Raw genomic sequence first — 22,538 nt, forward strand, 5'->3', positions numbered from 1 at the left:
ACAAAAATGAATACAAATGTGGAGAACCAGAAATGTGCTTCATTTGCAGAACATAGAATACGCTTAGAGCATTATGGCACAGGAACAGACCATTCAGCTCACTTTGTCTATGCCAAGCATGATGATGAGTTAAAATAATCTCTTCTGCGTCCACATAATCCATATCCCTCCATGCTCTGCATGTCCACGTGCCTACCCAAAGCCTCTTTAATGCCACTATTCAATCTAGCACCACCACGACCCCCGGCTGTGTGTTCCAGACACCAGCATTCTGTGTAAAAATACTTGCCGTACACATCTGGTATAAACTTTGCCCTTTCTCACCAGAAAGCAATGTCCTCTAGCCCTTCACATTTGCATTCAAGGGAAAAGATTCTGCAAGTGATTATGGTAAGCAGTAAACAAAAATGCTGAAATCTAATCACGATGCTTTAGTCAAATTGTAAACTGTCTTCTGTATAATGCACTTATAACTGAAAAACATTCAGTGACTTGTTACTAAGTGTGGACTTCACTTGTGTCATGTCAAATAATGAATGCATTGTTATATTCTGCTAACGTTTTGCAGTATGATTAGACAATGCAAATTAGATTTCTTGATTCACAACATGGAGATAGCCACATTAGCGGAAAACAAACTCAAAATGTAGTTCATGGAATAACTATAGAAAATCCTATTTATAGCATTAAACATGTAATATTGGATTCAGTTTGGATCAATGACAAACAACGTGATCGCTCAGGGTGTTTATAAAGGGTTTCCCTGGAGTGTTTTAATACAATAGGAGGTATTGAATTACCTATCTATTCGATAGTATTGATTACCAATTGGATATTTTGTATTAGGGCAGAATTCACAGCCAGAATCTGCTCCAACAGAATCTTCTTCTAAACATATTTGTTTGAAACTTTGATGTTTTGTACGATAATGTCCAAAATTTTGTTAGTTTTAATTAAATGCCAGCAAGGCAGATTTTACATTAATATAGATTTCCAGAGCCAATCAAGTAAATCAGACTAAATTTGGTTTCCTTCACAAAAATTATAAAAGTACATGTCCAAGAAATCCTGAAATGGGAGGGAGAGGAGCCTGAGGTTGTGGTACATATAGGTACCAATGACATAGGTAAAAAAAGAGAAGCAGTCCTGAAAGAAGAATTTAGGGAGTTAGGTAGAGTTAAGGAGAAGGACTGCAAAGGTAACAATCTCAGGATTACTACCTGTGCCACGCGACAGTGAGATAGGAATGGAGCGAGGTGGAGGATATATTATTAGTGGATGAGGGACTGGTGCAGTGGGTATGGATTAAAGTTTCTGGATCATTGGGACCTCTTTTGGGGAAGGTGCGACCTGTACAGAAAGGATGGGTTGCACTTGAACTCGAGGGGGACCAATATCCTGGCGGGGAGATTTGCAAAGGCTACTGGGGAGACTTTAAACTAGTATGGTTGGGGGGAGGGACTCAAATTGGGAAAGCTAGCAGTCAGTGTGTGAGGCAGGAGGCAGAGAATGGTAGCACTCTGACCCAAAATGTAGGGGAGAGAGAAGAAAAAGAAAATAAACAGAAAATAAGAGATGGTGGGTTTCTTAAATGTGTATATTTTAATGCTAGGAGCATTGTAAGAAAGGTGGATGAACTTAGAGCCTGGATTGCACCTGGAAGTATGATGTTGTGGCGATCAGTGAAACATGGTTGCAGGAGGGCTGTGATTGGAAACTAAATATTCCAGGATTTCATTGCTTCAGGTGTGATAGAATTGGAGGGGCAAGAGGTGGAGGTGTTGCATTGCTTATCAGGGAAGATATTACAGCAGTGCTTTGGCAGGATAGATTAGAGGGCTCGTCTAGGGAGGCTATTTGGGTGGAACTGAGAAATGGGAAAGGGGTAGCAACACTTATAGGGGTGTATTATAGACCGCCAAATGGGGAGCGAGAATTGGAAGAGCAAATATGTAAGGAGATTGCAGATATTAGTAGTAAGCACAAGGTAGTGATTGTGGGAGATTTCAATTTTCCACACATAGACTGGGAAACACATTCTGTAAATGGGCTGGATGGGTTGGAGTTTGTAAAATGTGTGCAGGATAGTTTTTTGCAGCAATACATAGAAGTACCTACTAGAGAAGGGGCGGTGCTGGACCTCCTGTTAGGAAATGAGACGGGTCAGGTGGCAGAGGTATGCGTTGGGGAACAGTTCGGGACCAGTGATCACAATACCATTAGTTTCAATATAATTATGGAGAGGGTCAGAACTGGACCTAGGGTTGAGATTTTTGATTGGAGAAAGGCTAACTTTGAGGAGATGCGAAAGGATTTAAAAGGAGTAAATTGGGACAGTTTGTTTTATGGGAAAGATGTGGAAGAGAAATGGAGGACATTTAAAGGTGAAATCTTAAGAGTACAGAATCTTTATGTCCCTGTTCGGTTGAAAGGAAATAGTAAAAATTGGAAAGAGCCATGGTTTTCAAGGGAAATTGGACACGATTCGGAAAAAGAGAGAGATCTACAATAATTATAGGCAGCATGGAGTAAATGAGGTGCTTGAGGAGTATAAAGAATGTAAAAATAATCTTAATAAATAAATTAGAAAAGCTAAAAGAAGATACGAGGTTGCTTTGGCAAGTAAGGTGAAAGTAAATCCAAAGGGTTTCATTATATTAATAGCAAAAGGATAACAAGGGTTAAAATTGATCCAGTAGAGAGTCAGAGTGGACAGCTATCTGCAGAGCCAAAAGAGATGGGGGAGATATTGAACAATTTCTTTTCTTCGGTATTCACCAAGGAGAAGGATATTGAATTATGTGAGGTAAGGGAAACAAGTAGAGTAGCTATGGAAACTATGAGATTCAAAGAAGAGGAAGTACTGACACTTTTGAGAAATATAAAAGTGGATAAGTCTCCAGGTCCGGACAGGATATTCCCTAGGACATTGAGGGAAGTTAGTGTAGAAATAGCAGGGGCTATGACAGAAATATTTCAAATGTCATTAGAAACGGGAATAGTGCCGGAGGATTGGCGTACTACGCATGTTGTTCCATTGTTTAAAAAGGAGTCTAAGAGTAAACCTCGCAATTATAGACCTGTTAGTTTGACGTCAGTGGTGGGCAAATTAATGGAAAGGATCTTTAGAGATAATATATATAAGCATCTGGATAAACAGGGTCTGATTAGGAACAGTCAACATGGATTTGTGCCTGGAAGGTCATGTTTGACTAATCTTCTTGAATTTTTTGAAAAGGTTACTCGGGAAATTGATGAGAGTAAAGCAGTGGATGTTGTCTATATGGACTTCAGTAGGGCCTTTGACAAGGTTCCTCACTGAAGGTTGGTAAAGAAGGTTCAATTGTTGGGTATTAATGGTGGAGTAGTTAGATGGATTCAACAGTGGCTGAATGGGAGATGCCAGAGAGTAATAGTGGATGGCTGTTTGTCAGGTTGGACGCCAGTGACTAGTGGGGTGCCACAGGGATCTGTGTTGGGTCCACTGTTGTTTGTCATGTACATCAATGATCTGGGTGATGGTGTGGTAAATTGGATTAGTAAGTATGCAGATGATACTAAGATAGGTGGGGTTGTGGATAATGAAGTAGATTTTCAAAGTCTACAGAGAGATTTATGCCAGTTGGAAGAGTGGGCAGAAAGATGGCAGATGGAGTTTAATGCTGATAAGTGTGAGGTGCTACATCTTGGCAGGATAAATCAAAATAGGACGTACATGGTAAATGGTAGGGAATTGAAGAATGTAGGTGAACAGAGGGATCTGGGAATAACTGTGCACAGTTCCCTGAAAGTGGAATCTCATGTAGATAAGGTGGTAAAGAAAGCTTTTGGTGTGCTGGCCTTTATAAATCAGAGCAGTGAGTATAGAAGTTGGGAGGTAATGTTAAAATTGTACAAGGCATTGGTGAGGCCAATTCTGGAGTATGGTGTACAATTTTGGTCGACTAATTATAGGAAGGATGTCAACAAAATAGAGAGAGTACAGAGGATATTTACTAGAATGTTGCCTGGGTTTCAGCAACTAAGTTACAGAGAAAGGTTGAACAAGTTAGGGCTTTATTCTTTGGAGCGCAGAAGGTTAAGGGGGGACTTGATAGAGGTCTTTAAAATGATGAGAGGGATAGACAGAGTTGACGTGGATAAGCTTTTCCCACTGAGGGTAGGGAAGGTTCAAACAAGAGGACATGACTTGATAATTAAGGGACAGAAGTTTAGGGGTAACATGAGGGGGAACTTCTTTACTCAGAGAGTGGTTGCTGTGTGGAATGAGCTGCCAGTGAAGGTGGTGGAGGCAGGTTCGTTTTTATCATTTAAAAATAAATTGGATAGTTATATGGACGGGAAAGGAATGGAGGGTTATGGTCTGAGCACAGGTATATGGGACTAGGGGAGAATACGTGTTCGGCACGGACTAGAAGGGTCGAGATGGCCTGTTTCCGTGTTGTAAATTGTTATATGGTTACATGAAAAAGGCCATTCTTTCCATCAATAACATGCAATCTAGACAAACTCTCTTCCCATCTGCTTCAATAATCACAAATAGAATTCCAGAATCCCTAATATGTTGCCAACATGTTTCAATCCATTACCCAAAAATTTCCACGTGGCCTGCAGGTCAATCCTGAATTTATCTTTCAGCCAATTTTTATTCAAAATTCAGTTTCAATACAGTATAATTTATACACCCCGGATGTATATACACCACCTATGAGTGGGTGGTTCAGGTGACGAATTTTGTGGCTTAGGAGTCCAAGTTTTAACTAATCTTCCCTTATATCTAAATGCTTGCATTACTTGCAATCGTGTATATGACTTTTCGTCAAACTCTAAGCATTCAATATCTACTTTTTGCCTCAGCGACCAAAAGCAAACAACACTCAAATTGCACTATGACCAAAGCAGTGCACAGTTTCAGCATGACACCTTGACTTGCTTTTGCTGCTCTGCCTGTATAATTCATCATTCTATTTCCTTCATTGATTGTTGCGCCACAATAACTGGACATCTTAAGTGCCAAGTGTATTACCATCCCTAAATCTTTTTCAGCTTCACCCTTGGCTAATTCAACAAACATGCTAGGTTTTTTCCCCCCCACTGTGCAAGTACATACCTGCACACTGTGCATTTAATCTACCAAGGGCTATTCAGCCATCCATGTCTACTTCATGAATTTACATTGCTGAAGCCAGCAGCTTCCCTACCCTGAACAACTAATGTTTATATTGAGGAATTAATGTGGAGAAAAATATGCAACTGCCTTTCACAGGCAAAATAAAACCGAATGCCCAGCCGTAGCAATACTGCCAGGGATGATTTGCAGTTTAAGTGTCAAAAAAATAAGGAAAATAAATAACACAATACAAATCAATATTTCATGGTAAGCGGCAGTAGAAAGGTTGAGAATTAAGATGTTAACAAGAAGATTTAGGACACCTTATGTACCAGTTACCTCAGCAAAGTTGGGTTAGGGCACCAGAGTTTTGGATGAATCAAGCATACGATGGACAGATGATAGGAAACAATTCATTGAGTCACGCAGGACAGAAATATGCCTGTCGGCCCACTGAGTCCATCCCTACCATCAATTCTAAAGAATAATCCAATAGCCATGGCTGGTGGTCACAAAAGGCAATGAGAAGTGATTTTATCACGTTAAAAAAAAAAAAAAAAATGAAATGATTCAATTTATTGACGGATCAGGCACAGGTACGAAATACATGGGGGAAATAGCATTGATAGTGATTTTTTGATTGGGAATAATTCATTTTAATTAGTCTGAAGGGAGCCACCCCAAAATATTGTCTGTCTATTCCCTCCACAGATTCTGCCGGACCCACTCAGTTCTTCCAGCACTTTGTGTTTTGATCATTTGGCAATGTGGAGCATAAAACATACAGTGGGATGCAAGGGGGACTCAAAGACCAGTATCCAAATCAGAGCTGCCTACCAAGTCTGCAGGTCCTTGACCACTTGCGTTCAATTTGGGTATAGTCAAGTATCAAAAATGGACTTGGGTCAAATCAAATTTGAATTTTCTACCCTACAAAATCTCCAATCCAAATTAGCCTTAACAAATTTACATTTCCACTGTAAAATGCAAATATTTTCCTGCTGAGAGTATAGTAATAATGCGATCAACTGCTGATTTGGGGACATCATTTTGAATCCCACAGGAACAGGCGGGGAACTTAAATACACTAAACCTGAAAAGCAAGTGCCATCAAGGGTGGTCACAAAACCTTTCTATTGGCTGCCTTTACACATCTCACCCACAGTCACATGGCTGATTGTTAACTGGCATCTAATATAACCAGCAAGCCATTTAGTGCAAAGTGAAATTAAGCACTGATAATAAAAGAATACATTGAAGGAAAATATATTCTATAGAATTTTGAGGTTACCACCACTGATGAAATCTTATGTATCAAATTAAACATATTTCAATGGCAAATCATCATCATTGATGAAACAATGGCAGGTGAAACTTCCTTTCGACCTCTGCTATAAGTCTCAGCAAAAGGCTTTGAACAACTCCCAACTTGTATCACTGCTATTTTTCTGGAACAACGGTCCTCGTTGCAGTTATTTGGAAAGGGTGCACATGAGATTCACCAGAACTTGAGAGCTTGAGTTTGTAGGAGTTTAGGCAGGCTGAGATTTTTTTTCTCTGAAGTGTAGAAGGGGGGGGGGGGACCTTATTGAGATGTACAAAATCATGAGAGAGATAATAATAATAATAATCTTATTTATATAGCACATTTTTAGTCAACTTGCATTGACCCCAAAGTGCTTCACATAATTACATTACATTTACACACAGGCAAAGGTGGGTGAAGTGTCTTGCCCCAAGGACACAACGACAGTATGCACTCCAAGCGGGATTCGAACCGGCTACCTTCCGGTCGCCAGCCGAACACTTAGCCCATTGTGCCATCTGTCGGCCGAGATGGACACATTGAATTATTTATTCAATATCAGTGTTCTTCCCAGTTACAAGATTCCAAAAAACTGGAGGGAATAGGCTTAAAGTGAGAGGGGAGAGATTTAAGTGGGATTTCAGGCGTAATATTTTCACTCCGTGGGTAGTCCGCAACTGGAATGCAATGCTACATGAAGCCACAGAGGCGGATACAATTTTGACTTCCAAAAAGCAGTTGAATGGATATGGATAGGGAGGGTTTAGAGCGATGTGAGCCAAATGCAGGCAAATAGGATGACCTCAGAAAGACAACTTGGTCAGCATGGACAAGGTGGACCACTAGGCCTGTTCCATACACTAAGAATCTATTTCTAACACACCAAAGTTTATTTTTTAAACCAGTTGCCAGATCTGTACCAAAAGAGAGGCTATAAAAGGACAAAGTTATTTAGGTTCAAAATTATCTTCCGAGATAACATATCATTTAAACATTGGAAATGAATGCTTATCATTTTTTTCGATTAATTTATGTTTCCTTTTTCTGTGAACAACACTGACAATTTATCACCTGGTGCTTAAAGTAAATGCCTGATCTTACAGTCCACAAAAAAAATGTCAAACTTATTGGACAAGAGATGATCAAAGACCATTGCAAGAAAGAAATAGTCATAACAAAAACACAAAGAATTCAAGGAACATTTCATAATTTTAGCACATATTAATAAATTCTCTTTTAATAATTATTATATAGATGTCGGGAAGCATTTCAAATTAACCACGGGACAATTGCAATTGCATATTCTGTAGAGAAAAAATCTTTACCCTGCCTCTGAGATCATTGTCACGCAAATCAGTTTTCTTACTCTTGCCAAAATTTCAGATGCTAGTCTAAGTAATAAATATCTTTCAATAATGATGTTTATACTCAAGATACATTTTTAAACAGTAATTATTAAACCATTTTTTCTACCATTTTAAATTTATTTACCTTTCAACTATAAGTACTTTACTTTAACAAAAGTATTTTTAAACATTTAGAAACCGAAACATTCATTTTCAGTCTTGAAAATGTATTAACTTAAAAATATTTAATCACTGTTTTCCTACATTAGCTCCATTTATAATTGTCAAACTCTATAAATATGTTTTTATTTTCTTATAGTCAAGGACCCCATTAACAAACCTCCTCATTAATATGTAAATCTAAAGTCAATCAGTCTTCTCTTTGACAGCACTATGAATTCTGAGTAGTGCACTGTGTAATCGGCTTTGCTTAAGCTAGAATATTCATCATAAAAGTTGTCATTTAAGAAAAATTGCACAAAATATGCCATAATTGATCTGACTGCTATCTAGTTAATAGTCCTTTAATTGTCACAAAAAACACATACCACTGGATTTAATTTTGGCAAGTCAAATCTATAATGCAATGTTTATGCAAAATAAATGCTAAATATGAAAAATGCAACTGCACAATTTTTAATGTAATATTTTTTCTTTGCCTATTTATTATTTGCCTCCGCTATTTACTAAAAACTCAAAAGAGCTCAAATATAGATTTACAGAGGAACCATGCAAATCTTGTAATGTTTGGGACTTTTTTTTTTTAAGTAAAGTGTATGGAACAAGCTGCCAGAGGAAGTAGTTGAGGCTGGGATTATCCCAATGTTTAAGAAAGAGACAGGTACATGGATAGGACAGGTTTGGAGGGATATGGACTATGTGTAGGCAGGTGGGGCACGTTGGCCGGTTGGCCATAATTAAAATTATGTCGTAAATATAGAGAGAATATTTCGCATTGTGGGAGCAGGTGAAACCAAAAGGTCATAAACATAATGGCAATTATGTTCCACAATTGAGGAATTGAGGACCAAAGTTGTGGCAACGAAAGTCAAATAAGCCTATGAGACATATGAGACTGAGAAACAAGAATAAAACTGTTAGAGACATCAGCCAAACCTTAGGCTTACCAAAATCAAGAGTTTGGAACATCATTAAGAAAAAGAGAGCATTAGTGAGCTTGCTAATCGCAAAGGGACTAAGAAATTCTGAAGTGTATAGACATATATCCTGTCTGCTCAAGTTCAAATAAATGCCTCAAAACTCATCGCCTGGTGGTTCATTCTACAGCAAGACTATGAACATACTACAAAAGCAACAAAGGTGTTTGTCAAAGTTAAAAAAAGATCAATTCTTGAGTGGCCAAGTCAATGAACCCAATTGAGCATGCCTTTTATATGCTGAAGAGAAAACTGAAGTGTACTAGCCCCCAAAACAAGCATAAGCTAAAGATGACTAAAATGCAGGCCATGCAGAGCATCACCAGAGAAGACACCCAGCAACTGGTGATGTCCATGAATCGCAGACTTCAAGCAGTCATTGCATGAAAAGAATATGCAACAAAATACTAAACATGTCTACTTTCATTTATATGACATTGCTGTGTCCCAAACATTATGGTGCCCTGAAATGGGGGGGACTATGTATAAACACTGCTGTAATTTCCACATGGTGAAACCAAAATGTATAAAAATGACCTCTATTAAAATCTGACAATGTGCACTTTAACCACATGTGATTTTTTTCTATTACAAATTTCAAATTGTGGAGTTCAGAGGCAAGTAAATAAATGATGGGACTTTGTCCCAAACATTATGGAGGGCACTGTATGTACAGAAACAGTATTTGAAAAAATATACACAAGTTTAAATCTTAAGCAAACCAATTGAGTAGTAATAGCATGGAAGAAGAATTCCCAATCATCCAAGAGATATTTCCCTTATTCTGTGTGGAGAAGGAATAGACCATTTTAGTTCTAGTAAAGGCCATCCCTGTGCTATGCAAGGGCTTCATTCTTGTCAATGATCTGGGAACGGATTTTTCTGTAACATCCTTTTTCGATAGCTACCCACATTGTATCACTGTATACACTGTATACATATAATTCTCTCATTTCATTATGATCATTTCAGTGTCAGTGTCATGTTTTCAGAAACCCTGGGAACCCCAGCTCTATGTAATGAGTACATTTAATGACAATGTGGCTGTCAAGTGATCTTTAGAGAATTGAGATCAAGGTGTCTGCGCCTCGCGGCAGCAGCCTCTGCAGTCCGTCTGTCTTTATTAATATCTTTTTATTTTTGTCCTGTTGAGTGTATAGTTTGGTTGTAGTTTATATATTGTTTTTAGTTGTGTATATGTGTGTGTAGAGTGGGGGGGACTTGTAAATCTCTTCCCTGTACGGGGAACCCGACCTTTTCCCTGTTGGGTCTCCGTTGTCGTTGGGGCCTAGCACCGTGGAGCGGCCTCCAGCCGGAACGACCTGGGGGCTCCAGTCGCGGAGCCTGTGGACTCACCATCGTAGGGCTGGCCGGCTTCGGAGCATGGAGAGCTGTGGTGGCGCGCCGCTGCAACCCGACTTCGGAGCTTCGGAGGCTCTCCGGCCACAGGCCCCGTGGACAGGAACATCGGGAGCTCGCAGGTCCCTGGCGGGAGACCACTTCTCGGAGCTCCCGCAACGGCAACTTCTCCCGCTCGAATTGCGGGGTTGAAAACGACCCGGAGCGGGGCCTTACATTGCCCGCCGCGGCTTTAACGGCCACGGGACTTGCCATTGCCCGCTGGGCGTTCCAACATCAAGACCCGGAGCAGGGCCTTACATCGGCCGGCGCGGCCTTAATGGCTGCAGGACTTGCCATCGCCCGCCGGGAGAAGAATGGAAAACAGGGGAGAGACAATGACTTTGCCTTCCATCACAGTGAGGAGGAGATTCACTGTGATAGAAACATAGAAACATAGAAATTAGGTGCAGGAGTAGGCCATTCGGCCCTTCGAGCCTGCACCGCCATTCAATATGATCATGGCTGATCATCCAACTCAGATGGATGATTGTGTAAATTGTGTCAATTGTGTGGCTTGGTTTTTTTTTCTTGTTGTATGACTGCGGAAACCAAATTTCGTTTCAACTTCATTTAGGTTCAAATGGCAATAAACGGTATTGTATTGTTTTGTAAATGCGAGTATACAAAAACAAACAAATTACGTGATTCAATCTCAAACTGTCTTGTTAAATCCAAATAAAACAAATGACAAAGGCCTAAAGTATTAGTTGACTTCAGTAGAATGGGAAATCATGAAATGGTTTGAGAGTTAAGAATACATCATTTGCCAAGTGATATATTTTTCTTCAAGATGAAAAAATAGCCTGACCAAGAGGTTAAAGATACCTAAATCAAAGGATCAGGCTTATATAATGTTATCAAAAATGTAGTCATCTTGAAGATTGGAGAATCTTCCAAATTCAGTGCATGTGAACCAAGACGAGTCTAAGGGAAATGAAAGTAGTATATGAGGGTGTCCTACACCACGGTGAGTGCTTCTATACAAAAAAATAGCTAAGGTTAATTTAGATACCTTATGGACAGAAAAAAATTACATGAGAGAATGAGTAAATGGCAGAGTAATTAACTAATATTTTGTATGCATCTTAACATAAGATTCGGAAACCTGCATCCTCCAAGGAATGGCGGAGAAGCAGATCATATTGTGTACCAAGCGGACTGAGGAATTCCAAAGAATAACCAAGCTTAGCACAAGTTTCCGCCTCCGATGAAAAATTAACCGAAACTAATAGATTTCCCTTTGGGGAAAGCTAGATAGCTGTCTCCTCCCCTTCCTCAGCCCCCCTGCTTTAGCGGCTACTCCTCCTTTTCCTTTCTTGTCAGGAGATCATAAGAAGGGTGGGGAAAAACGTTGCCTATTTCCTTCGCAGGAACGGGGCTGAGTTTCTGATTTTTTGTGTAACCTACTGATTAGGGATGATCACCCATGATCACATTGAATGGAGAAGCTGGCTCGAATGGCCAACTCCTGCACTTACTGTCTACTGTCTATTAAACCCAATAAATATCCACAACCCGATAACCTGTATCATAGGATTTTAGAGGAGTTGGCTATGGGAATAATGGATGCACAGGTTGTCACCTTCTGAAATTCAAACATCAAAGATCTGCTTTAACATAAGGGATAACTGCAAATATAACCTTAATTTTTAAGTCGTCAAGTGAGTTTATTGTCATGTGTCCCAGATAAGACAATGAAAGTCTTGCTTGCTGCAGCACCACAGAGTATTGTAAGCATAGATACAGAACAGTTCAGTGCGGCTGTATAGCATAAACCATATATATATACACATAAATAAACAGATATAGTAAAATAGGCTGTTATAGTTCAGAGTATGTTTGATGGCAAGTTTAATAGCCTGATGGCTGTGGGGAAGTAGCTGTTGCTGAACCTTGATGTACCAGATTTCAGGCTTGTGTACCTTCTACCTGATGGCAGCGGAGAGAAGAGAAAGGAGAGAAGAAAAAAAGGGCCATGTAGAACTGTCGGGCAGTCCGCTCACATCAGTAGGAGGAAAATGTTGGAATCTGATGCTCATGAAGTGGTAACAAGTTATTTATAAAATAACAACAGGATAGAGTCAACATGGAAGGAAGATCATGTTCTGTCTATGGACAAGGAGGAACCAGCTCTCAGAAGGTACCCCATAAAAAATCATGAACAAACTTAGAGTGCACAATATTGGCCATAATGGATTGAGAATTTGTTAATGAGGATAAATCAGGAATAAAGCATTTTCAGACACTTGATGTTAAATGGGGTGCCACAGAAATCAGCACCGAGGCTCTAGATGCTCATGATCTTTGTCAATTATTTGGATGAGGGAATCAAGTGTAATATAATGTCGGGCGGCAGTGTGAGCTGTGAGGAGGATGCACTGAGTCTTCAGAGGGATACAGACAGATTAAATGAATGGGCAAGAGCGTAGCAAATGGAAAATATTTATGGGGGAAAAAGCAAGGCCATTCACTTTGGTAGAAAACAGAGAAAGGTGGATATTTTAAATGGCAAAAATATGAACTCTATTGCTGTTAGGTAACCAGTTATCCTTGTAAAAGAATCAAACATACAGGTGCAACAAGTAATTAGGAAGACAAATAATATGCCGGTCATTATTGCAATGCGTTGAGTGCAAGAGCAGAGACATCAAGCTATAATGACATTAGATTAGCAACACCAAGGTACAAATCTGATAGTACAGCAAGTTGATTTTAACATAGAAACATAGAAAATAGGTGCAGGAGTAGGCCATTCGGCCCTTCGAGCCTGCACCGCCATTCAATATGATCATGGCTGATCATCCAACTCAGTATCCTGTACCTGCCTTCTCTCCATACCCCCTGATCCCTTTAGCCACAAGGGCCACATCTAACTCCCTCTTAAAACTAGCCAATGAACTGGCCTCAACTACCCTCTGTGGCAGAAAGTTCCAGAGATTCACCACTCTCTGTGTGAAAAAAGTTTTTCTCATCTCGGTTTTACAGGATTTCCCCCTTATCCTTAAGCTGTGACCCCTTGTCCTGGACTTCCCCAACATCGGGAACAATCTTCCTGCATCTAGCCTGTCCAGCCCCTTAAGAATTTTGTAAGTTTCTATAAGATCCCCCCTCAATCTTCTAAATTCTAGTGAGTACAAACCAAGTCTATCCAGTCTTTCTTCATATGAAAGTCCTGACATCCCAGGAATCAGTCTGATGAACCTTCTCTGTACTCCCTCTATGGCAAGAATGTCCTTCCTTAGATTAGGAGACCAAAACTGTACGCAATACTCCAGGTGTGGTCTCACCAAGCACCCTGTACAACTGCAGTAGAACCTCCCTGCTCCTATACTCAAATCCTTTTGCTATGAATGCTAACATACCATTCGCCTTCTTCACTGCCTGCCTGCATGCCTACCTTTAATTACTGGTGTACTATGACACCCAGGTCTCGTTGCATCTCCCCCTTTCCTAATCGGCCACCATTCAGATAATAGTCTACTTTCCTGTTTTTGCCACCAAAGTGGATAACCTCACATTTATCCACATTATACTGCATCTGCCATGCATTTGCCCACTCACCCAGCCTATCCAAGTCACCTTGCAGCCTCCTAGCATCCTCCACACAGCTAACACTGCCCCCCAGCTTAGTGTCATCCGCAAATTTGGAGATGTTGCATTCAATTCCCTCGTCCAAATCATTAATATATATCGTAAACAGCTGGGGTCCCAGCACTGAGCCTTGCGGTACCCCACTAGTCACTGCCTTGAAATTGTGAAAAGGACCCGTTTTCTCCTACTCTTTGCTTCCTGTCTGCCAGCCAGTTCTCTATCCACATCAATACTGAACCCCCAATACCGTGTGCTTTAAGTTTGTATACTAATCTCTTATGTCGAAAGCCTTCTGAAAGTCCAGATATAACATATCCACTGGTTCTCCCTTATCCACTCTACTAGTTACATCCTCGAAAAATTCTATAAGATTCCTCAAGACATGATTTACCTTTCATAAATCCCTGCTGACTTTGTCCAATGATTTCACCACTTTCCAAATGTGCTGCTATCCCATCTTTAATAACTGATTCTAGCAGTTTCCCCACTACCGACGTTAGACTAACTGGTCTGTAATTCCCCGTTTTCTCTCTCCCTCCCTTTCTAAAAAGTGGGGTTACATTAGCTACCCTCCAATCCTCAGGAACTACTCCAGAATCTAAAGAGTTTTGGAAAATTATCACTAATGCATCCACTATTTCTGGGGCTACTTCCTTAAGTACTCTGGGTGCAGCCTATCTGGCCCAGGGGATTTATCGGCCTTTAATCCATTCAATTTACCTAACACCACTTCCCGGCTAACCTGGATTTCACTCAGTTCCTCCATCTCATTTGACCCCCGGTCCCCTGCTATTTCTGGCATATTATTTATGTCTTCCTTAGTGAAGACAGAACCAAAGTAGTTAGTCAATTGGTCTGCCATGTCCTTGTTCCCCATGATCAATTCACCTGTTTCTGACTGGAAGGGACCTGCATTTGTTTTAACTAATCTTTTTCTCTTCACATATCTATAAAAGCTTTTGCAGTCAGTTTTTATGTTCCCCGTCAGTTTTCTTTCATAATCTATTTTCCCTTTCCTAATTAAGCCCTTTGTCCTCCTCTGCTAGACTCTGAATTTCTCCCAGTCCTCTGGTAGGCTGCTTTTTCTGGCTAATTTGTACACTTCATCTTTTGTTTTGATACTATCCCTGATTTCCCTTTTTATCCACGGATGCACTACCTTCCCTGATTTATTTTTTTGCCAAACTGGGATGAACAATTGTTGTAGTTCATCCATGCAGTCTTTAAATGCCTTCCATTGCATATCCACCATCAACCCATTAAGAATCAATTGCCAGTCTATCTTGGCCAATTCACGTCTCATACCCTCAAAGTTACCTTTCTTTATGTTCAGGACCCTTGTTTCTGAATTAACAATGTCACTCGCCATCCTAATGAAGAACTCAACCATATTATGGTCACTCTTGCCCAAGGGGCCACACACAACAAGACTGCTAACTAACCCTTCCTCATTACTCAATACCCAATCTAGAATATCCTGCTCTCTCGTTGGTTCCTCTACATGTTGGTTTCGAAAACTATCCCGCATACATTCCAAGAAATCCTCTTCCTCAGCACCCCTGCCAATTTGATTCACCCAATCTATATGTAGATTGAACTCACCCATTATAACTGTTTTATCTTTGTTGTACGCATTTCTAATTTCCTGTTTGATGCCATCCCCAACTCCGCAATTACTGTTAGGTGGCCTGTACACAACTCCCACTAGCGTTTTCTGCCCCTTAGTGTTTCGCAGCTCTACCCATATCGATTCCACATCCTCCAAGCTAATGTCCTTCCTTTCTATTGCGATAATCTGCTCTCTAACCAGCAACGCTACCCCACCTCCTTTCCCTTTCTGTCTATCCCTCCTGAATATTGAATATCCCTGGATGTTCAGCTCCCGGCCTTGGTCACCCTGGAGTCATGTCTCTGTGATCCCAACTATATCATAGTCATTAATAGCTATCTGCACATTCAACTCATCCACCTTATTACGAATGCTCCTGGCATTGAGACACAAAGCCTTCAGGTTTGTTTTTACAACACTCTTACCCCTTATACAATTATGTTGAAAAGTGGCCCTTTTTGATTTTTGCCCTGGATTTGCCTGCCTGCCACTTTTACTTTTCACCTTGCTACTTATTGCTTCTACCCTCATTTTACACCCCTCTGTCTCTCCGCTCACACATTTAAGAAACCCTTGCCCTTTAACTCCATCCTCAACTATCCCATTTGACACCCAAATGTCATGTATTCCACTTAAATAGAAGGCATAGAAGGACACAATGTGCTGGCGTAACTCAGCAGGTCGGGCAGTTTCTCTGGAGAACATGGATAGGTGACATTTTGGGTCGCCACCCTTCTTCAGACTGTCTAATCACAAAACGTCACCCATCCATGTTCTTCACCAGAGTTACTGCAGCACTTTGTGTCCTTTTGTGTAAACCAGCATCGGCAATTCCTTGTTCCTACAGTACGGCAGAGAAAGATACTGTCCAAATGTAGACAAATTGATTAGTGTGGATGGGTACAAAGGTAGGGATAGACATGGTGGGCACATTATTGTGCTGCATAACTATGACTGTAAACTGTACTGTATACCGAGTACAGCAAAACTGCCATACGTTTTGCTTTTCCGGTGCCTGCAACATACTCCAGACAGTGTAGACACCACACTGGGAAGCGAGTCCAATATCCAGTCACAGAGGAAACAAAAATCTAACGAAAATGTTAGGATTGAGACCTTCACCATTTAAAATAAGTGTTATGTTCACATTCAAAATGCTGGACAGAAAATGTGAGCTCAGAACAAAGGATCCAAGATAACCGGAATAAAGTGTGGACGTGTGAGGGGGAAAAAAGACGACACGATCACCATTTATTATGTCGTTTCTTCTAAAACATTGCTATAGATCAACCATTTCACATTGCTTTGCAAGCAGTACCTTTAATCAAAAGGTACTTTATTGCTTCAGACATAATTGATGACAACATTGGATAATTCAGTTTTCTGAATTTCCAAAGCAGTTTACAAAAACTGAGATGACCGTATTATGTAGCGTCAAGTAAATGTGATTTTAAAATCATTTGTTTACTATAAAACTTTTCAGAAACCAATAATTAATTATCAGTTGACTGTAATTCAATCTAATCATATTAATATTCAAAAACAAATCAATACATAATTTATTATTTCAACACCTATGCGTTAGGACACACACCCTGTAACTCTCAATAGCATTTCCATGCAACCAATTAATTTGCGAACAGACTAGCACGAGATACAATCAAGAATACTTTACCTACCTCTTTCCAAGGGCTGAGGAACTGCGTCCGGGCATAGCGAGTGAGCATGTTGATGATGACCACTTGCCCCCACTCCTCCACATCCACCAATAAGTTACATAGCTTGCGGTAATTCTTGTGAATCAGGTCAATTCGCTCTGGGCAGACTTCCTCAAATGACAGTACAACACTTCCAGCCACTAACTGTGAGCAGACAACACAAAACAACATGAGTGAAGGGAAATCTGAATCAATTTGGAGAAAGTTATCATTATCCGACACGGCATTATTACCAACAGCGTGAAGATGTTTCCTGAGTTTCCCTCCAGGGGTTCTCGACTAATTTCGGGAACAGCACAAGTGGTAACACAAAAACACACAGAAATGTATAAAATAAGTCATAAAAAAAAGTTTAAAAAGGCCAAAGTGCTGAAGTAACTTTGCAGTAACAATGCTGAAGTAACTCAGCAGGTGCAGCAGCATCTCAAAGCACCATATGCGGCAGCTATTTGCATAGCCTGGGCATGCAAGCAAAGAATTTTGCTGTGCCTTGTCACATGTGACAATAAAGTATTCCATTCCAGCTATCGCTGGAGAAAGGTAATAGGGACATTTCGGGTCGAGACCCTTCTTCAGGTTGATTGTGTGGTGGTGGTGGGGGAAGAAGGGGGGGAGGGGGAAGAAGACAGTTGGAAAAGGAAAATATAGTCTTCCTTGAAATATAATTGGCAACTAAGAAAGAGCCTTAAGGCACGTATAAAATGCCTTGCAATTCTCCTTAAACCCACTTGCCAATGGCATTTCATGTCTGCTTTTGACCCAGCAAATTTCCAGCTTGAGATCTTTTGTATTTTCTTAATATTCAAGGGGGCGATTTCATCTTCCTAAACGTTACACATGTTTATTTTTCCTTTCTGACCAAATTTCCAACCTCTTGTCATCTAACATTGGATACAGGAAAGATTCCCTAGTCTTGTCACCCTTTCCTTGCCCCTCCTCCTTACTGGAACATGTCGGTTCCAAACTCTGATCAATAACAAAATGCCAGTCCCGAAATCTGGCCATTTGGTCTTTCAATGGCTTCCACAACAACAGTGTACTTATCCAACAACAGCTGCTCCCAATTTACTCCCACCTGCGGCACAACTGCTGCCTCACAGCGCCAGAGACCCAGGTTCGATCCTGACTACGGGTGCTGTTTGTACAGTGTGTACGCTCTCCCTGTGACCACGGGGGTTTTCTCAGGGTGCTCTGGTTTCCCCCCTCACACCCGAGAGATGTACAAGATTAATGGCTAATTGGCTTGGTGTAATTGTAATTTGTCCCTGGAGTGTAGGATAGTGCTAGTGTATGGTGAGATCGCTGGTCCGTACAGACTCAGTGGGCCGAAGGACACGTTTCCGCGCTGTATCTCTAAAGTCCAAAGACTAAAGTCTGAGGTTCCTGTGTAGTAATATTGTAATTTGCCCCATCACAATATAGTACTCCCACACCAAGGTCTATAGTTATCTCTATTCATAACTATCTTAAAACATAAGGAGCTGGGATCATTGTTCCCAAAATACTCTCTCACTTAGACATCAGTCATCTGGCCAGGCTCGTCCCCAAATAAAAGGTCCAGCATGGTTCCACCTCTCGTTGGACTGTCCACATACTGTTTCATAAAATCATCTTGGATGCAAATAACCCATTCCGCCTCATCTAAAGATTCTTGTACTAAGGAAGTATCAGTCAATGTTGGAGAAGTTAAAGTCACTCGCTGCGACAATCCTGTGGCTTTCATATGCTTATCTTAGTTTTGTGATACCAAGCATAAATTCTGCCCTCCCTGTGATGCAGAGCACACCACATTAGTTTAGATAGAACATGCAGCAATAGGCCAGTGCCGATAACTGTGCACTCCGAGCCTCGTGAAATTGTTTTTTTTTAGACATTTCTGTGACATGTTGTGACTAGTGATGTGCCTCAGGGTTCGGTGCTGAGCCCATTACTGTTTATCTATATCAATGATTTGGATAAGAACGAGCATGGCGTGGTTAGCAAATTTGCAGATAATGCAAAAATGGGTGGTATTGTAGATAGTGAAGGTGGTTGCCAAAAATTGCAACAGGATCTTGATTGGTTGGGCCAGTGGTCTGAGGAATGGTTGATGGAATTCAATAGAGGAATGTAAGGTTTAAGATGGAACTGCAGATGCTGGAGAATCGAAGGTTACACAAGAAAGCTGGAGAAACTCAGCGGGTGCAGCAGCATCTATGGAGCGAAGGAAATAGGCAACGTTTCGGGCCGAAACGTTGCCTATTTCCTTCGCTCCATAGATGGGTTTCGGCCCGAAACGTTGCCTATTTCCTTTGCTCCATAGATGTGTGGGTTTCGTCCCGAAACGTTGCCTATTTCCTTCGCTCCATAGATGCTGCTGCACCCGCTGAGGAATGTAAGGTGTTGCATTTTGGGAGGATTAACATGGGCAGAGCCGGCACAGTGAATGGTAGGACTCTGAAGAGTGCTGTAGAGCAAGGGATCTTGGAGTGCAAGTACACCAGTCAGAGTATTGAATATACAAGTTGAGAGGTTCTGGTGCAGGTTTATGAGATGTTGGTGAGACATTTAGAGGGTTGTGTATAGTTTTGAGCACCATGTTACAGGAAAGATGTTGTCAAGCTGGAGAGGGTACAGAGAAGATTTACGAGGATGTTGCCGGGACTCAAGGGCCCGAGCTGTTGGAAGAGGTTGAGCAGGCAAGGTCTCTATTCCTTGGAGCACAGGAAGGGTGATCTTATGGTGGTGTACAAAATCTTGAGAGGAATAGATCAGGTAGTCTCTTGCCCAGAGTAGGTGAATCAAAGACCAGAGGACATAGGTTTAAGGCGAGGGGGGGAAAGATTTAATATGAACCTGAGGGGTAACCTTTTCACACAAATGGTGGTGGGTGTATGCAATGAGCTGCTGGAGTAGGTATTTGTGGAGGTACTATCACAATGTTTAAGAAACATTTTGACAGGTACACGGATAAGACAAGTTGTGGGATGTAGGCCAAATACAAGCAGGTGGGACTAGTGTAGATCAGACATGTTGGCCGGTGTGAGCAAGTTGGGCCAAAGGGCCTGTTTCCACATTCTAAGAATGTATGACTCTATATTTTTACTTGAGTATTCTGAACTTGTAATTTAATATAATGACCTTAAATCATACTTGTATCAAGTTTGCACAGTTAATTACACCGATTAAACACTTTGGGTCCTGCGAGGCACCCTACATGGAAATAAAAATCTGAATAATACCAAGAGTAGATACATGCACTTAGATGACATTTGAGTAGATACAGCAGGACTAATAGCATTAATAATTTTTAACATGTTTTCAATTTTGACTTTGTACTTAAAAGGTCATTAACTTTAATGTTATTCACAACACTGGACATTATCAGGAGGAAAACAGCTCTGAATACAGCTTTAGTCATTATTCCAGACATTGTTTTGATCATGCTGGGATTTTATGCATTGCCTGTTGAGAATAGACGTGGAGCTGCATTTATTGACTATGGTGATCTTTCCCTCTTAAAATTCTGGTTTAAATTCTTCTCAGGCACATTTTCTCATCAAACCAAAAGCAAGGGGTTTTATTTCTACCACAAATGAAATGCAATTATTGGTTTTGTTTTCACATTCTATGAAGGAGTACAAAATCCTAAACTACATGTAGATACATTCCTATTGACATCCTTGTTGTTGATAGCGTCCGACAAATTGAGCAAGGCATAAATGCATTTACCTTTGCAAACAAAATTAACTCCAATTACAAACAACGCTTATCTTTTTATTCTTTGATTTCACACTCTATTGATCAGCTAGGACATTTAGTGCCTTGCAAGGTTAACCACAGACACAGGTGTATCTTATTGTCACATGTACCTAGGTACAATGAAATTCTTTGTATTGCATACAACCCTGTAAAATGATACACCAGATCTCACCTAGCCAGTACACATGGAGTCGCCACGTTTCAAATTCAATTGGATTGGAGTGTGTTCAGCCTCATTTTACAGTTTCACCACAAAGAAAAATGCATAATGACGATCCTTTGTCAAAGTTTTGGAAAAACGGTTTCAATTCAATATGTTACTATTTTTCTTTCTACGATACCCGCTGAGTGTTTGCAGAATATTTTGTTTATAATTTAGCTCTTGCTGGACTGATGAATAAAGAAGAAAAACTGTCAAAAGGCAATATAAAAACAGACATAACTTGACAGCTGAAGAGAAAAGCTGTACAAGATTCCAATCAATAAAATTGAGGGCACATCATTGAACAATGCCAATTTCAAGTAAATTACATGTTAATATTTCACCATTTTGTGGAGACTTCCAACATTGTGCCAATTGGAATCAAAACGATTTAGTAACAAAACTTCAACTGCTCCTGACCAGACGAATACAAAACAATGCACGGAAATGCTACGGTTTAGCAACAGGACTGGATGTAGCTGGTTGGGGAGAAATTTGCGACACCATAGTGGAAGTAATTCATAGTGGAGCGAGAGATTTCGATCAAAGTGTTACACAGCACTGAAACAGGTCCTTTAGCTCAACTCTTCAACAGTGACTAAGTTGCCCACCTGTGCTTGTCCCATTTGTCCCAAAACCTTCTGAACCATTCCTAACAACAAAAACAAAGAAAATGTCTTTTAAATCTAATACAGCCTCGCAAAAATCTATTACCTAACTCTTGCTGTTCAAGTATCCAGGATAGGAGGAGGTAAAAGGAAGCTTATGACACATTACTTGAGCTCAATACTGCAGAAAATCTATGGAAGCTTTCGAAAGTCCAAGTTTAAGAAAGTTACAAAAATAGAAAAATGTCTTCTGGTATTGTTTATGCAGTCATAAAAGCTCAAGATATTTATTGAGTATGTAACAGGAAAGCAGATAATAAGAGTAAACATTAAAATAAAAGCAATCCCAATGCAGATGCAATGGCATGGGTATGATTCAAATTGTATGGTTTACATCTGTCTCGGTGGAAGAGTAAGACACAAACATTAATCAAAGAGAACATAAAATATGGGGCCAGATCTTTTCTTGGTAGCTGGCTGGCCAAGTTCTCTCAAACCTTTGAAATTGTATTTTATTTGGAGCTGTCATTTGCTGGGAAGCCTTTGCCTGCTAATTAGTGAAACCCAGTGCAGCACAAGTCTTCCCCCGAGTCTAACCGTCAGGCTCCATTATCAGTCACGGTGGCGCAGCAGCAGAGTTGCTACAAGTCTGTGTCTTTGGTGAGAAAGACACCCAACAAAGCTACAGAAAGGCCTAATGAAACATACCCTCAGGAGATCACGAGAAGGGGGGGGGGGGGATGGATGAG

The 22,538-nt window shown here is 40.5% G+C and overlaps 1 protein-coding gene across 1 annotated transcript in view; it reads right to left on the reverse strand.

Annotated features, from left to right (window-relative positions):
• The window catches only part of ap3b1a (adaptor related protein complex 3 subunit beta 1a), a 250,224-nt gene that overhangs the window by 172,795 nt on the left and 54,891 nt on the right, over positions 1-22,538 (reverse strand). Inside the window, exon 7 of the mRNA XM_055631560.1 lies at positions 17,200-17,382. Coding sequence (XP_055487535.1) covers positions 17,200-17,382 — 183 coding nt within the window. The remainder of the gene's footprint in view (positions 1-17,199; positions 17,383-22,538) is intronic.

This window comes from Leucoraja erinacea, chromosome 3 (genome assembly GCF_028641065.1).
Source record: "Leucoraja erinacea ecotype New England chromosome 3, Leri_hhj_1, whole genome shotgun sequence".
NCBI lineage: Eukaryota > Metazoa > Chordata > Chondrichthyes > Rajiformes > Rajidae > Leucoraja > Leucoraja erinaceus.